The 17125-nt window shown below is 46.9% G+C and overlaps 1 protein-coding gene across 2 annotated transcripts in view; it reads left to right on the forward strand.

Moving 5' to 3' along the window:
- Nucleotides 1–4033: 4033 nt before the first annotated feature.
- Nucleotides 4034–17125, forward strand: part of MNT (MAX network transcriptional repressor) — a 64213-nt gene continuing 51121 nt past the window's right edge. The window contains exons 1-3 of one of the 2 annotated variants that reach the window (XM_067538019.1): nt 4034–4351; nt 4601–4839; nt 6527–6634. In XM_067538019.1, the coding sequence (XP_067394120.1) occupies nt 6562–6634 (73 nt within the window). In that variant the 5' untranslated portion in view covers nt 4034–4351; nt 4601–4839; nt 6527–6561. Of the gene's footprint in view, nt 4352–4600; nt 4840–6350; nt 6635–17125 lie in introns of those variants that run through there. The other variant, XM_067538018.1, reaches the window with a different exon arrangement.

Consider the following 17125-nt stretch of genomic DNA (forward strand, 5'->3'; position numbering starts at 1 on the left):
GTATCCATCCGCACTTTGGTTTCCCTGTCTATAAAATGAAGTTAATCACACTTACCTTAATAAGGGTGAAGACTAAGTAATTAGTATTTTACGGCATTTTGTAGTTGAAAAGTGCTGAATATTGTTATTATAACTGATCCACTGTGAATTATATTGCTGAAAAGGTGATGAGGAGGATAGTCCAGGTACTGGAATTTGCCAGAGATTTGGAGGAATTTTCCATCCCTCTAAAAACTAAACAAAAACTTCTTGAGGTTTCCAGGACGTGGCTGCTGCTGTCTGGGGATGCAGCTGATGTAGATATTTCCTTACAAGGACTGACACTGCCAATGTGCTCTGGTGGGTGATTTGGGTTATCCAGTTTTTAACACAAAGTCTAGAGCACTGGACCTTTAGCCTTTGTCTGTGCTGCGAAAAGGCATGTTAGAAAACATACTAGCTAGCATGATGTTAAACACAATTTTGTCCTTAGTGTGGACAAGGAAAATCATGTTTAAAAATGTGTTCATTGGGCATGGCTAACCCTAGTGGGGATTACATTAGTCCGGAGCGTGTGATCGTGGCTCCTGGGCCTGGCCTTTTACTATCTCACAGCTAAAGGTGCTCATGTCATCAGATGGGAGAAGTCAGCATGCATTGACTCTACTGGCTGCTATTATAGAGGCCTGTGGTGCTGAAGGTTCTAGGTTCAATCCCTACAGATGGCCATGGTGTCTGTATGTGCATATGGCCATTGTTCATTACAGACTCAAGGAACCAACTCCAGGCCTGCTGTAAAAAGATGCAGCTTCAGTTCAAAGCTGGGCCTAAAGTCATACATTCAGCATCATTGCATTCCCATGGCATCCCTTTGTTAGTCAATGTGCTGGATGGGGTTGGGGTTGGGAGTAGCACATAGTGCTGGTGGAGGGAGCAAGACAAGGGAAGAGAAAATAGACTGGAGAAACTCTCTTCTGTCTCCAAATAGTTCTTGCACTTCCTCTAAAGATATGGAAGATCAATACTGCTCCATTGAGGTCAGCAGAATTACAGATAATTGCCCAAGGTTCCTCTAGTTGCCACATAACTACCGTACATCTTAGTCTTTCTGTCTCTCTTTTAAATACGAATTGATGTGTTATTTTATTTTTTGCTGCAGTGGGTTTGGGGCCACATGGAATGAGAAAGCTGCAAATCTCGCTTCTGGGTCACTGAATCAAATCCCAACTTTCCTATCAAGCTTTACTTTTGGAAAATCATGATTTTGACTTGGTTACAACTCTAGGGTGTTGCACACTCTATAATGTTGCACTTGCTAAACTTCCTCCTTTCTCACCTTTTGAAGGCTGATCTGAAGCCCTGTGAAGTCAATCCATTTTCTTCTGTGGGCTTTGTATCTGACCCTTAATCTTAAAGGGTTCTGCCCTAAATGCCTCCTATAAATAACAGGATGGGGAGGGATTGTCTATTTTAAAACACAGGATGGGAAGTCAGCAGCTGTGGGTTCAGTTCCTAGCTCTGCCATAAGTTCACTGTATGACCTTGACCAAATCACTTACTCGCTGTCTCCAATCACCTATCTATATAATAAGGATAATACTTAACTGACCTACCTCCTGGGGGCGCTATGAGACTTACACAATTAACAGTTTATAAAGTGCTTTCAAACCTTCAGCTGGAAGGTGCTAGTGGTATTAGTGGTCTTATTTGGCTCTGATATTTGCCCAGACCATAACTCTATTTTGATCATTGAGAAGTTTTCAATGCAAGAGAAGGGAGACCGCCAATATGCCATAGGCAAGGTTTGGCTGAACTTTTCATATAAATACAATGTTTTTGTTGTTACCAAAAGCTGATTCCTAAACTGCCTTTGTCTTTGCAATCCTGGGGGCTGTAGGCATGGATCTGTGGTTATCTCTTTGATTATCCAAACGTTATCTATTGCAAAGAAGCTAATTTTCAAACAAAACTTTATTTATAGGTCAGAAATGGCTCTTACAAAGGGTAATGGATTTCAGGTCTTTAGACCAGATCCTTAAAAGTATTTAGGCACCTAATTAATTGATTTCAATGGAAGTTAGGAGCCTAAATACCTTTGAGGATCTGGACCTTTGTGTCCATTACCCTTCTCTCAGAATTGGGCCTTCTCTTATGCAGATCAAGCAGTCATCTGGAACACCAAACATGAGGGGCAGCAGAACCTCTTTAGTAATCATATTGCTCACATGCCCACATCCAGGACCCATCGCCTAAAAAGTTGGACAAATACTGGACTACTGGACTCAGTGGCCCTACGTAAAATTTAAGGGTGAGTAGGGGGGAGCACAGCAACACAACACAACCAGAAACCCAGATATATTTCTTTACAGATTGATTGGAAAGGAGTAGATCTGATTTTAACCTGTCTCATAAATGTGTAACCACAGCTGGCACAAGCTGGCATTCTTTTAGAAGAGGCCCAGGATTGACTAGGCCTTGAAGACCCAGCTATCTTCTCATCAGCTAGAGGTGGTCTCAGCGGGTCAGAGTTGAGCCACAAAGGAAGGACAGAATGCAGAGCATTCGCCTGGCACCTGTCCTGTAGAGAAACAAAGGACGTTAGCCTCCAGGATTGTCAAGCCCCAGAAGCTTTCCGACATTACATTTATTCCAATAATGATCCATGTAGCAGGGAGTAACGTTATGGGATAATGGGTCCTATCTATCCCCATTTTTCTCTCCTTCTGTTCCTTCCCCATTTCTAGCCCCTTCCCCTTTGCTCTTTTAATTGCATTGTTTTGAGTAGTTTTAATTCAGTTCAAATATTAATCTATTTGAGAGTTAGATCCTATCAACTAGAGGTTGTTTGAGTTGCTTTGCAGAGGGGCAGCTGGAGCCTTTAGGGCCTGATCTGGCAAAGTGCTGAGCAACTTCTGAGAGGTGCTGAGCCCCTCGACTGCCATGAGAAACTTACAATGACCAGCCTGCAGTGGGAGCTGAGTGCAGTGGTGTGGTAGCCGGGTCTGTCCCAGGATATTAGGGAGACAAGGTGGGGGCGGTCATATATTTTACTGGACCCACTTCTGATGGGGAGAGAGACAAGGTCTGCGGTACACGGAGCCTCTTCCTCAGATGGGCCACTCAGGAGACACTCCGTTTTGCAGGCTCTGGCTCTTAGGGCCTGGTTTTCATCCTGCAGCTGTCACTGAAGGCAAATGGAGCTGCGTGCCCCGTGCTTGGCAGGATCAGGCCCTTATTTTTAAGCCTTTCCCTTTGGTGCTGAAAGATTTTTTTTTACACCATGTGTAGTGCTCAGATGCTGCTTTCCTATCTCCCCCCCCCCTGCAGCGATGAATAACAGCAGGGAACTCCCTGTATTCAAGTCATGCTCGGAGCCAGCTCCATTTTCCTGCCTGCTGCACCAGCTTCCCTGTCACGTAGTGTGTTCCCGGCTCACGTGTTTCCCATGGTGCGCAGCCCCTTTAAGGAGCAGGCTTGCCCAGAGCAAGCCATGACTAGACAGATTATCCTGGCCGAGGTGACTGCGCCTCCTGCTCCAGCCCCCGGCGAGAGCAGGCGGGTTGTGTAATCCCTGGAGCTCCGCCTCCCTCCACGTTGTTTTCCCTGATTTAGTGTGGAAGATTAAAACGCCGCAGAACCCAAGCTGCTCTTGCCTCGCCTCGTCTTTCCTCGCCCCACCCTCCTCCTACCCCCCTCCTGCAACAAGATCCGGCTTTTCCTTTCGGGAGTTCATCCTCAAAATGCAGGGGAGCGCGAGCCAGGAGTAAAAATGAATGATCCGGAAGCTGGCGGGTTGCCCTCGGGTTCTGTGCCCCTTGCTGGGTAAAAGCGGGGGTGGGAAAGAATAATGTACAGCGCCGAGTACAGGGGGGGAAGGGGTTCAATCTCCGGGCACCTCCCAAAGCAAAGGCGTCGCAGTGACCCCCGACACTAAGCAAATGCGTCTCCCCCAAAGAGAGTAAGCCCCTGCCCTGTGACTAGGGAAAAATGCGCCGATTTCTTATCACCTACGATCAAACCATCATCGAATTATTGTTGTTGCTTGTGCTGCTGCTGCTGCTGCTGCTTCCGGCACCGGTTAGGGTGCGTGCACCCGCAATCGCCGTGCACCGAGCCCTATGCCAAGGCGCCGGTGTCCTGCGCGGCGCAGGGTATTTTAAAAGAGCGGGTTTTAAGGGCGCGGCTGGATTGCATCAGGTGCACCTGTCAGACCCGGAGCGGTGTCTGCCGGCTGCCCTGGCTTGGAGGCAATGCATGTTGCTTAGAGACGCAGGCAAAGGTGCAGAGACCTCCCCTCGTGGAAACGTGCCCGGCAGGTTTCTGACCTTTGAGAACACATTGCACTGGTTCCTTGTGTGTATAGGATTTTAGGGTGGGTTCCCCCCCGGGTTCCTTCCCCCTCCCCCCCGATCCCACAAGAATTTTAGGGTGGGTTCCCCCCCGATCCCATTGCAAGTGGTTTTATTCATCTCCCCATCGCCGCCTTTCTTGCACCCCCCCCCAGGCTTTTGCAAATCTCAGCACCAGCAGCGTGGGAAGGAAAAACCCTCTCCAGTGGCACGCTGATGGAGGAGCAGCCATCAGGGTTCACCGGGGGTAACGCGCCCTCCTCCTGCTCCAGCGCGCTGCTCATGGCTGCCGGGGAAACTCCAAGGGTGGCTGGCCCTTTAAAGAAGACGCCGTCGCAGGCAGACGGAGCAGGGTGCCCATGTGGAGTTGCTCCATGCCTTGTTGTTTTCCAAGCGGATTGGCTCAGGGCAGGATGACATATTTTAATCGGATGCAAACGCACTGCGGGGGGAGGATCAGGTGGAAAACCCGGCTAGAGGAGCATTCCGCTTCCTGCTTCCCCGTAGAAAAGTGAGTATTTTCCCTCCCTTATCCCCTTGCAGTCAGACGTTAGGCATCATTTAAATGCAAAATAATACATGTGGATTGTGGTGCTGTGTGTCTCTCTGTCTCTGGGCAAAGCTAACCTGGACAGCAAGATGCATCCTTCCTCCCCAGGGATGAAGAAAGTAAAAGAAACTGACACACAGCACAGCTGATGTCTCTGTAAAAATAAAGGCTGCAGGGTTTTTTCTCTCTCTGCAGAAACAGGTGAAGTAACCTGAATCTGTTTGTAGACAGTTGTGTACAATGACACCTCCCCTGTACTGCAAGGAGCAATCCTGCCTTGGCAGCAGGGAGTGAATTAACAGGCCTTTTTCTCTCTCTTAATTGCATACAATTGTTTATTTAGCTTGTCCTGCCCATGGAACCTCATTTGTATTCAGTCATAGAGACAGGCATATATGGATACCTGTGGTAACATTTGCTCTTCCATTTCCTTGTAAAATCCCATCATATATTAAATATTCAAAAAGTGCAGGCTGATAAGATGATAACAATGCCTTTTCCCTTTCTAAGGACCGGGTGCTGCAAACTGAGCCATACAGCTGGACCCCTGTCCTTGCATAGGACATCTTGCAGAATCAGTAACTGCAACATGGTCGTGGTTTTTTTAATGTTTGTTTTTATTAAAGATCTGTCATTTATACTGAGTTGTATGTACAGTTAAGAGAGGTATTTTGAAATAATTCAGGACATCTGAAGAAAAACCAGTGGAGGTGGGAGTTCCAAGATCTCTGTCAGTTTGTGGTAATAAAGTATCAGGTGAGGTTTAATTTGCATAAGCTATTTAGGGCCTGGTTTTCAGCAGTGCTGAGCTCCCAAAAGTCCAGATGAAGTCCATGAGAGCTGGCGGTACTCAGCACCTCTGAAAAATCAGGTCCCAATAAATAAATAACAGGCTAGATTAATTACTGGAAATGTTGTGTGGGCAACAGTACTGCAGTAGCAGTGGGTTTGGGAAAGAGAACAGGGAACAAAATGTTGACCTAATTTTGTCCATCTCTAATTATTATAATTCCACAAATGGCCCTCCAAAACCAGACCAAACCAGTCTAATTCATGGGGCAGAATCCTTCTTTTTGGATTAATCTGTAGAGAGTTAAAAAAACCCTGTCTATCACTAATCAAACAAGTCCAAGTTACAATAAAGTTCCATGAAGATACCGTCTATCTATGACAGTTCGAATGACGGGTGAATTATAAAACGTCCCCCCAAAATACCCACCAGCAAAACCAAATCTGTCAGGAAAGGGAGAAATTAAAAAAAAACAAACAAACAAAAAAACCCAACAATTTTTAAACGAATCCCAGACCAGAGCTTTGGCAGATCTGCTCTGTGTGTGTGTGTGAGGATTCACTGGGTTAAACTCCACCCCTGCAATATGGCACTGACGAGTCCCAGTCCCGTGACCTACACAACTCCAGGCCGGGGTTTGTCTGCAGCTCTCGGGATAGTAGCTGTGGGGCCTGTGTGAGTCCTTTTTTCTTGTTGTGTTTCTGTTACATGCTCATCGCCATCTTGTTGCAAACCCTTTTCTTGTCTGGAAGATTCGCAGGGGATCGGGGTGGGGGGTGGCTGGAGCAGGCATTTGTCTTGGGGAGAAGGAAACCCCCCGGTGTTTTTTTTTTCTCCCCCCCACCCCAACGTCTCCAGGATTTTGGATCCTCCTCTGAAAGGCAACCCAAGAGATGAGCATTGAGACGCTTTTGGAAGCGGCCAGATTTCTGGAATGGCAAGCCCAGCAACAACAGAAAACACGTGGTAAGGGGGGGGGACGGACGGCATGTAAAATGGGAATTAGACCTGTTTAAAGACACAGGACACCATTTCCCAAAAGCTGTGAAAAGAGGGTCTTTATTTTCACGAGGCATCCACTTTCTTTGCAGGCACCCGCCGCTGCGTTGCATGTTCCCGGCTGTGTCTCGGAGGGAGGGTTGGAGGGCGCGCACACCTTGCTTTCAAAGCGGATCTTGGACCCCCAGAAAGCATGGTCTCTCCGGTACATTATGTTCTGGATCAGACTGCATTTAGGGACTGATTGCAAAGGGGCTTGGGGTTCAGTTAGTCAGTCTCCCCGTCGCCTCTGAAGCAGGCATGCCTTTTATTTCGTGCTGGAGTTGAGCGTCTGCTAGCCGGGTGCTGACACATGCTTGCAGAGGATCAGAGAGCCTGGCTTGTCTGGGGCTCAGCGTCCTCCCTTTTCCTCTCTCATTCATACGTGCCTGTGCGGTGCAAAGACTCTCATTTGGCCTGGAGTCTGCAAAATGCACTTTCTTGTTTCTTTGCTGACCTGGTGAAAACGACCGCGGTCGTCCAGAGCAGGCGAAGCCTGGGTTTGGTTCAGAACATAGGGTTTTAATAATGATTAGAGGGTGCATCTGCGCGGGGGGAGATAGTCATGCGACAGAATGACCCCCAGCCTGCCTTCAGAGAACCGGGCGGAGGTTGGCTTTGCAGTTGAATTCTCAGGGGGGATCATTCATATATGAACGTGTCGGATTTTCCTTTTTTTTTCCCCTTGTGGGGAAAATACATCTCTTGTATTTCAGATCTTAGGGCGGTGGCAATCCTCCAGCAGAGCTGAGTGAGGGGAGGCTGCTGCTTTTGCATAATGAAATGACATAGAGTGTCATATGATACACCCCACAGTTCCTCCTCCTCCCTCCTTTGGTGTGGGTGTGGGTGTGTGTGTGTGTTCTGCCTTCCTGGAAATTTGCAGGAGGGGAACCTGGGGTTTTTTGGCTATTTTTTTCCCCCCCAAGGCAGTGGTGTGATGGGGTGGGTGGGGACCGGGGAGATCCGTGATTCCGTCTGGGGGGGAAGGATCTGGGCCCGGCCATGCCAAAGGCTGGGCTGTATCTTTCCTCTCGGAGTGGAATGTAGCATGTTGCTGGCTCGCTGCGTTCCAAACTAGTTAGTTCCATTGGGGAGGATGACGTGTCAAGCCCCGCCTTCTACCACGTGCGCTGGGGACACTCCCTCTGGGGCTTCTGCGGGGTTGCTCCATGGCTTGCTGCTGCACTTTCATTCTTACAACAGTGTGTGTGCTGGGGGGGGGGAAGGGCTGCTCCAGTCCCAGCAAAAGGCAGATCACCAGCTTGGGGAGATCAGAAGTGCAGGCTGGGGGGTTTAAAGAATATTTCCACCCCCCCCCCCAAACTGTTCGATCTGCTAATTAATGTTAATACAGCACTTTGAAAATGTCAGGTACAGAATACGTTTATCAGTGCAGCTTTTGGTGCAGGAAGAACTGGCCGCCACCCCACGGAGTTTATAGTCTAAATAGGATAAAAATAGGGCAGCAGAGAGTTGACTTTGGTATTTTCCCTCCAGCTCATTTCCCTCACCCCCAGCCTCCCCATGAGAGCTTCATCCTGCAGATAACCTATACGCATATGATTGTTATTTAATTTCTTATATCGGGCTAGGCATCCTACACACACAAAGGCAGACTTGGTTCCTGAGTGCATCAATCTGATCTACCAATTCCCACTTGCTTGTAGGGAGGCTCCTGCAATATTCTGATCAATTTTAATGGTAGTTTTTAAAATCATCTTTCTGTGGCTGATGATTTTATGTGGTATGTGTGTGTACAACTCTCCCTTTGTGGGGATATTTTTGGCAGAGGGGGTATGGAAATTGCATTCTAATTGGGCTTTAGAGATGGACCTGCATCGTGATGAGCCTAGTAAAAAACGAACTCCGGGCCTCCACTGGCATTTATGATAGCAGGTGCAGGAGGATATGGGCAGGATTAGACCTCCTGCGTGTAGTATAGGGTAGGGCATCCCCACTTCCAACCTATCATTACATGGTAAAATAGTTCATGGTGCAGATGGTATTTGCTGTTTGGCAGGAATGCCACCTTTCCTGCTGCATCTCTGTATTGCATCTCTGCTGCATCTCTGTATTGACCTTAATCCAGACGTAATTCACTTCCTCTGTAACAAGTAGTGTGAAACCTTTTCGAAAGGAGAAGATCAAGTGTGTGCACGCACATGTGGTATTAGACTAGCAATGCATTATTGCTGTTAGTGGGCTTTCAGTTATTGTCACGCCAAGGTTCTTAAAAATATTGCAGTAGAATTTCGGGATTCCCCTTTTTTATGTATTCATTTTATGTACGTGTTGTCAAGGCTGCTGGAGCTCTAATGCAGCCTGAGCCCAGTGACAGCAGCGTGCCTGCTGCAAAAAAGCAAGAAGGAACAGTTCTCTTTGTGTGTCATTGCTGTGGGATGTAGCTAAAAATCTATTGTTTCACTGATGAGTCATGCAGGAGATAGTGGATGTTGTGAAGAAAGGCAGCTTGGAGACGCAGGCGAAAGGGCAGACAGCTTTCTGGTTAACTAAGAAGGAAAAATAGTCAATGTGGGCCTGTGGGCTAGCACAGCTTCTCTTCAGCCCATGCTAAGTTCATTGCTGAGGCCTGGAGTTGTACCTGCATCCTGGAGCATCATCTTTAGGGTGAATTAAAAAAAATCCATGCGTACATTTAAGACAATGGTGGTTTTACAGCCTCCACATTCAGATTTGCTCACTGTTAATATTCCTCGCTGCACGACAAATGCGCTCTAGAAACGGAAGAGATGAAATATGTGAGATGTGGTATCAGGCCATGCTATTCACTGTGCAAACCACCTCGAGAGAGGGCGGTGATTATTTTTTGAGGTGCCCAGAAATGTGTGAGGCATATCTCAGAACAAGTAGAGAGATGGTCCCAGCTGCAGCTGGCAAGGTGAGTTCAACGGGACCCAACAAATGAGGGTCAAAACCACACAGGCAGCAAGAGAGAGAAGGGCGAAGAATGACTTAAGTCAGAGAGGCCGTGCACAGCTTGTTAGTTGCAGGGGACTTTTGTTAAACATAGGCTTCATGGCAGAGATGAGTTTGAGGAGGGGCTTGAGCAAGGGGATGTGGCAAATGGGGTCAGAGAAGGCTTTCCAAGCACAAAGAGTGGCATGAGGAAAGACACAGAGGTTTCTTCTTGAGTCTGGAAACCCATCAGGGCAGGGATTGTCTCTTTTTTCCCTCTGGTTGTACAACAGTCAGCACAATGGCCCCTGATGCCAAGTGGGCTCTTCGGGTGCGACCATACGAGAAATATTTACTACAAGCGCTGTGAGAGGGGGTCTCGAGGCTGGCTGCGTAGAGAGAGTGTGTGGCAGGGGAGAGCCAATGTGAAAGGAGACCAGGTCAGAGAAATAGGTAGCACCTGTCTGGCGTACAGCCTTAAAGGAGACGACAAGTTGGCTGGACTTGGTAGGTGGGGCAGTGAGGAAACTGTTGAGCAATGCAAAGGTGGAGGAGTGACGAAGTTGAAGCGACGGGCAAGAAAAAGTATTGTGGGCCACAGCAAAACGTGCGGGGCCGGGACTGGAATCAGCTAGGCCCAGGAAGAATGGCTGCCAGAGCTACTAGGGTTTGATATTGCGCCAGCAGGGACGCGCCGGAATGTCCTGGCCACGTGAGAGAGCAAAGCACGAAACTGCTGGGGAGGCCCGGCTGCCCAGTGCAAGCTCCGAACTCACAGACCGTGTCGCTCCCCATCCTGTTGCCGGAGAGGGAGAAAACTTGTGCATATACCCAGCCATGGGGACTGGGTGGGGAGAAATCACTGTTCTGAGTCCTTTCTGCCAGAGTTTCTGGGGTTTTTTTGGGGAGGGGAGCTTGTGTGTGGCAAGACTGTCATGTTTATAACATGGAACTCTTGGCCCGACAGAGCTAGTAAAGATCAGTGTATCATTTGCTGTGCTGCTCTGGGGAAAGATCCAGACACTAGTAAACACTTTATAGCTGGGACTGTCATTGTCTGTGTATTGTACAGCACTTGGCACAATGGGCTGCAACCTGTTGGTCTCTAGGCATTACCACAATGTAAAAGTTAAATGTAAAGGAGGAAGGAATTGTTTTGGGGAAAGAGGGGAAGATTGAAGTCAGGATGGTCCTGTGTTGGGGGATCCTTGTAAATGTTAAGCGTGGCAGTGGGACTTTTCGCTTCGGTATTTGTTAAGCAGGGTTCCGTACTGTCTGTGACCTACATACTGCGTGGGGTACATCTGGTGATGTAGAGGTTTGCATAAGTCCTGTATCGAACCGGGAGGGGGAGGCGGGAAAGCAGCCTCAGAGTGATTCAGAAAGTTGATTAGCTGGTGAGGCGATAGTGGCAAGGACACAGTGTGCGCTGAGTTCTGTACCTGGCTCTGTGACCTGTACTATATGAATTTGGGCATATTACTTTACCTCTCTGTGCTTCATGTGTGAAGTGGGGTGATCGGTGCTGATATGCCTCCCAAGGGCGTTCTGAGGCTTAATTCGTTAACCTCTGTCAACCGCTTTGAGGTGCCTGGGTGGAGGATGCTAGAGAAGGACCGGGAACTACCCAAGTAGTATTAAAGCACTTGATCCTTCTTTGACACAAAGAAATAACATAACCAGGGGAAGAGAGATACCAAGGGGGATAAATATTAATACAATGTAAAGCACGTCACTTTCTCTTCGACACAAAATTACCAAGGTGTCACCCTCAGCCTGGATAGTGAGAGTGGAAGACACCAATGGACATCCTGTTGGGTGAGGCCTTCGGTTCTAGCACAGGGTACCAGTGCATTCAGCCAGTCAAGAAAACCAGATTGGCTGAACACTCTAGCGTTCTTTATACCAGGAAGTGGAAGAATATTCAAAGGAGGCAGCGTGGCCGGTTTGAATTCCATCTAGGGCAGTGCATCCACCTGGACAGGCTCAGTGATCTCCTCCCGTCTGGGCAGGCGTGATGGATGGACTGCTCTTCTTGGCAGGGTGGAGGAGGAGAAGATCTGCTTGAAAACAGAGGAAGCCGTAAGATGCACTGAAGGGAGTAGTGTTTGTTTCTGTTCTCTTTTGTTCAACTTGCTGGGAGATCAAGCTAGCAGCTTCTATCACCAGGTAGTTTTTTTTTTTGTTTTTTTCCAGGTTGACCCTGTTAGTGGATTGCAACTTGAATTTTCTTAAACTTTGGAGATTAGAGCACAGAAGAACTACTGGGAAGGCTTCATTTGCTAAAGAGTAATTAAATCACATTCTTAAGGGAGTCAGCTAACCTCTGCAGAAGTGTGAAAGGGATCTCCATCCCCATATATTGCATTGAACAATCACTTAGGAGATCTCTGAAGCATCAAGAAAAGCTAGTAGGATATTCGGCTTGCTGGAATGAGCTATGTGATCTGAGCTGATATGGCAAATCCTGCGTTCATAGGACTGTCATGTCACTGTCAGATCAGGTGCATAAAACGTTGTCAGTTTCACAGCAGAAGCGGTAGTAAGCTCCTTAGCATCATGTCTCTTTGGTTTAATTGTGTATCTCAGAAGGCTGGTTTCCCCAATCACACGTGGCTTCCAAATGTTTTGTAAAGCTGACACAAGCATTTCAAAGTTTTTCGTTTCCCCAGAAGTTACACGGTTGCCTGAAGTCTTGGCTGTTCTGTGTTTCCTGTCAAACACACATGACTTTTGGTTGCTCTTCCAATCTTTCTGATGTGAAGAAAACTAAACCAGGTAGGGGATTGCGTACCTTAACTGGTAACCTGGGTGTTCTTTTCCTTCAGTTGTCTAAGGGCTCATGTAAACCAGGAAATTTACTGTGTTGGGGAATTGTATTTGTAACATAGTTTGGTCTTATCGTTGTGAATGAGAGAGAATCATGCCATGAGCCGTGTTAGCATCCCTCAGCAAAACCAAATAGTTTCTAACCCCGTTGGGAAACTTTCTTGTTATAACCCAGTGCCCCAAAATGGTAAATATTTTTGTATACATGGGCTGTCAGGCCTTGTCTGCACTGGAGTTCAAACTGTGTTTAAAAATGGTTCTTACTAGAAAAGTGCTTGGATGCTTTGATAAATATTTTACCAAGCCTAAGATATATGCTAACATGGTTTCAAATGGCAGCTTAAACAGAACCTAAATATGTTATTACCTGTATTCAACAGCACGATATGGGTTAGGTAAGGACCTCTGGACTGAACGCCAGTGCAAACGGGATCTAAAAGTTGTACCATGATTAAAACAGGTGCCAAGTTTTCAGCCTTTGCTAAAAGATGTATCAGGGTCTGCGAAGGATGGCACAGGTGGGAAATTGCCATCTCCATTCAGCCTTGGAACACAGACTCTCTAACACAGAAGAATATAATTAGGGGATTGTGTTTTAGGGGTGGGAACTGCACAGATATTTGCTCTTTAAATGGACAGCGTGCAGCAGTCCCTCATGATCTGCATATACACACGTTTCTTACTCTTCATAAGGTCTTCCTTCGCAACATACACATACATGCTTCTTTACTAACGATTTTTTTTGTATTGATCTTTGTTATTGTAGCGTCGCTCGCAATTGCCAGTTGCATGCACCGGTTTGTTATTGTAGGGATGCTCAAGAGCTCTCCATGCCTAGTTTGCTGTTGGGTGAATGGCCTAATTTTAGAAGTGCGGAGCTCCAGTGTTCCCCATTGCAGGCACCCCTTGAAAATCAAGCTGTAAGCGACAGATCCAAGAGCACACTGCAAGTTGCTGGCAGAACTAAGCGCAGAACCCAGGCATCTTGACTCAGGGTCTCCCCCTAAACACTAGCCTTGCCACCTTCTTTGTCATTAGAGTCACGCTGCATGCAGGAGCTTGATTCTTTCAAGAAGTTAGTCTCTGCTTCCCCAAAGAACATGGTGGTGCTTTTATTTTTGTTTCCCCCAAAGGCTTCCAGTTCATTTGCATTGGAACTACACTGCAGTCAGAGAGGAGGCATGATCCATAATGGATGCACGGCAGGTGGACGTAGCTCCGTTGCCGTAAACACTAGCTTGATTTTTATGAGTCTGCATAGGCCTGCTGAAACCACAGAATAAACTGACATCAGTCTGGTTTCAGGAAAATAATTGCCTCCCATATCCCTGACCTATCCTGTTACTGTACTGCTTGACTAAGCCGTTGTGTTCACTTTTTTTTTAACTTTATGATGAATGCAAATAGTACATCATGTTAACATGTGTACAGATAATAAGGACAGGTGATATGTTGAGAACAAGAGTATCTCTGAGTATCTGGAATTTAAGTCTTTTCTTTGGTACTGTCTTCACATTTCATTGGTATTTGACACACTAAAGAGAGAGAATTTTGTATCGTCGTGTAAGGGGATGGGGTTGTCTAGTGGGCTGAGCAGAAAAGAAACCAGAAACTCCTGGCTCCTTCTCTTAGCCCTGCTGCTGTCTCCTTTTATGGCCTTGGGAAAGTCATTTAAATTCCACAGGTGAAATCCTGACCCCATTGAAGCAAATGGCATAACTTCCAACTGGGCCTGGGCAGTAACCTCAGGTTATCTGGGAGGGCCAGCCCAAATGGATGTGCTCCAGCTCCTCCCTCTGTGGGCCAGCGTCATCTCCTTCGTCTTAGCCTCCTGTCTTAGACACCCCTGTTAAACTCAAAGGGCATCTCTTTATTGCTTGAAGACCAGCTTTCGATCTGTTATTCTGGGAGTCCACGTAACACCCCTCTGAGGGTGTTATCTAGAACTCTCCCCTCACAGCTGGGGTAAGAGTTAAACTCTTTTCCTTCGTACCTGCCTTTAACTTAGCCTGTGTTTGAACTGAGTTCCCTCCCCGTTCCCATCCATGATTTTTAACTGATGGGCCCTATATCCAGCGAGGAGTGGCATTCCCGATCAGCTGACTGTGTGCCTACGAAAACCCTAGGAGCTGGTGCTGAAAGTTTCCTTGCACTTTGTCTGATCCTGACCCTTTGCAGACTTGTGTTTTTCTTTTCCGCTTAGAACTGCATAGGGACAGTTAGATTTGGCTCTCGACCAACTGGCCTTGAATGTGGGTTTCAGAAGCAGATGGGTGACTGTGGTGAGGGGAGGTATGCACTGGCCAACGAGCTGTCCATGTCCCATAAAATAAGCAGCGTATAGGACCTTGCTATCATTTCCTTCTTCGTTCAGGTTAGGTGATGGGTGTTGCTCATTTTTCCGAGAGAGTTTCAAATAGGCATGTCATAGTGAAACCTCCAATAACCTATATTAGTTGATGCTAACGACGGCCTTTCTGTGTAAAGTCTGATTTGATTTGCTTACACAGATATGCCTATATTTCTTCTGACTGGGGAAACAGGGACTTGAGCTCTTTGTCAGTAGTCGTGCCTGGTGACTCATTTTCTGCACCTGAATTGCTAATAGCGTACGGTGTTGGAAAGGACAGCTTTGTGGTGTGGGCGCCAGTTAGGCACACCTGCCCTTCCTAGAACCACAAATCCAAATCCCAGCAGGTTTGACTTCATCCTTTAGGGTGTGGTGTTGTCTGAGCACAAGACTGGGAGCCAGGATCTCCTGAGTTTTAAGCCCTGCTATGCTGCCAACTCCTTCCATGGGTTTGGGCAAGTGGCTTCTCTTTGGCTGCCTTTCCCCCAGCTGAATCAGCATTGACTCGCACTTGGAAATCCTCTGAGGTTCAGCTGCTGCGGTGGAAGATAGCTGCTCCCTGACTCTGCCCCTTCCTTTTCCCCAGGAATACACCACAGAGCTTCAGCAAAAGGATTTCTGCAGGGCTCCAGGGTGGGAGATGATATCATGGATTGGTAATTAATCATGGCCCTGTCTCTCCTGCACTGACATTTGAGACACCAGGGTACATTCATAAGAGTAGTAGTTTGTCTTGGGTCCTTTTTGGCAGTATTTCAACTTCCACCACTTTTGGCAGACAGTGTCACACTCCAGAAGTGGATGCATTTCAGTGGCACTGTGCATACAAACAGCTAGTGAAACAATTGACCATGCTTCGTGATGAAAGACCATCTTAGAAATACTGAAATATCGATTGTGGTTTATTTTCACTTGAATAATAGCCACATCTCTTTACAAAGAGAACAGGGCATCTTGGTAGCAGCCTAGATTTTGAATGAAGTACCTGGATCAGTAACAGTTGCAGGAACACTGATGGAGAAGAAGCAGCTGGCACTTTTTGTTGTGTTTATGAAGGCCCAGCCCAGCACAGGAGATATCTGTCAAACCACGTTGTACTAGAAAGATGTATATAACTTGGAGAGGATTCAAGGAAGAGCCATGAGAATGATTAGATGATTAGAAAACAATCCTTAGCATGATAGACTCAAGGAGCTCAATCTGTTTAGCTACAAAGAGAAGGTTAAGGGGTGACTTGATCATAGTCTGGAAGTACCTGCATGAGGAACAAAAATGTGATAATAGGCTCTTCAATCTAGCAGATAAAGGTACAACATGATCAAATGTCTAGAACTTGAAGCTAGACAAATTCAAACTGGAAATAGGAAATAAAGCGTAAATTGTTAACAGTGAGGGTAATTAACCATTGGAAGAATTTACCAAGGGTCATGGTGGATTCTCCATCACTGACAATTTTTAGATCAAGAGTGGATGTTTGTCTAAAATATACACTCTAGGAATTATCTGGGGGAAGTTCTGTGGCATGTGTTACAACGGAAGTCAGTTTAGATGATCACAATGGTCCCTTCTGGCACTGGAATCTATGACTACAGAGACAAAGGCTGGAGGATATAAAGCAGATGGGGGAAGGTGTTTTGTATCTCTTACAGAGGAAGAATTGAAGGGTGCAATTCCCAGAGCCAGGAGAGTATTATAAATGAAGCATAACCCCTGGTATTCAAGGTGTGCTAACACAAGGCAGATGCCAAGTGCAACTGGTCAGCTCTCACCCTCATGCTCGTCACGTTGCGGATGTATGTGCATGTCTGGAGATTGTGCCTGTATGTCATCATTCTGCATAAACACAGGCACAGGTGAAAAGCCCATAGGAACTTTTTAAAGGCAAATTGAGCCATAAAGTATGTAATTTAACCCCCAAGTGTCATGCTCCTGCCTCTTGCTTCTTGGAAGGTCCCTTCCAGTAGAACCAGTGCCTCCAGCCAAGACCAGATTTGTATTTTGCTCTGACACAATGAAGGGTTGTTTTTCTTTTCTTTTGTTTTGTTTTGTTTTGTTTTTTGGGGCATCCTCCTCCTCAGTCTCTCATTGCTCACAAATTCCCCGCCCCCCAAACCCCACCTTCAGCTTGCCACTTGGACAATCTTACGTTAGATTTGGTCCTTTCCTGAAACTGGGATTTTCTTCCTCCCACATGAATCAAGCTACTCAGTGCCCAGGGTAGAGGGTTTGAGGATCCTGAGAGCTGCCTCTGTAATAGCAGGTGATTGTATCCTGCCTCTCCTGGGGTGGATGGATGGGACCATCTAACAGTACTTCGCTCC

Source organism: Emydura macquarii, unplaced genomic scaffold, assembly GCF_026122565.2.
Source record: "Emydura macquarii macquarii isolate MOO-44397 ecotype Brisbane River unplaced genomic scaffold, CSIRO-AGI_Emac_v2 contig_450, whole genome shotgun sequence".
Lineage (NCBI taxonomy): Eukaryota > Metazoa > Chordata > Testudines > Chelidae > Emydura > Emydura macquarii.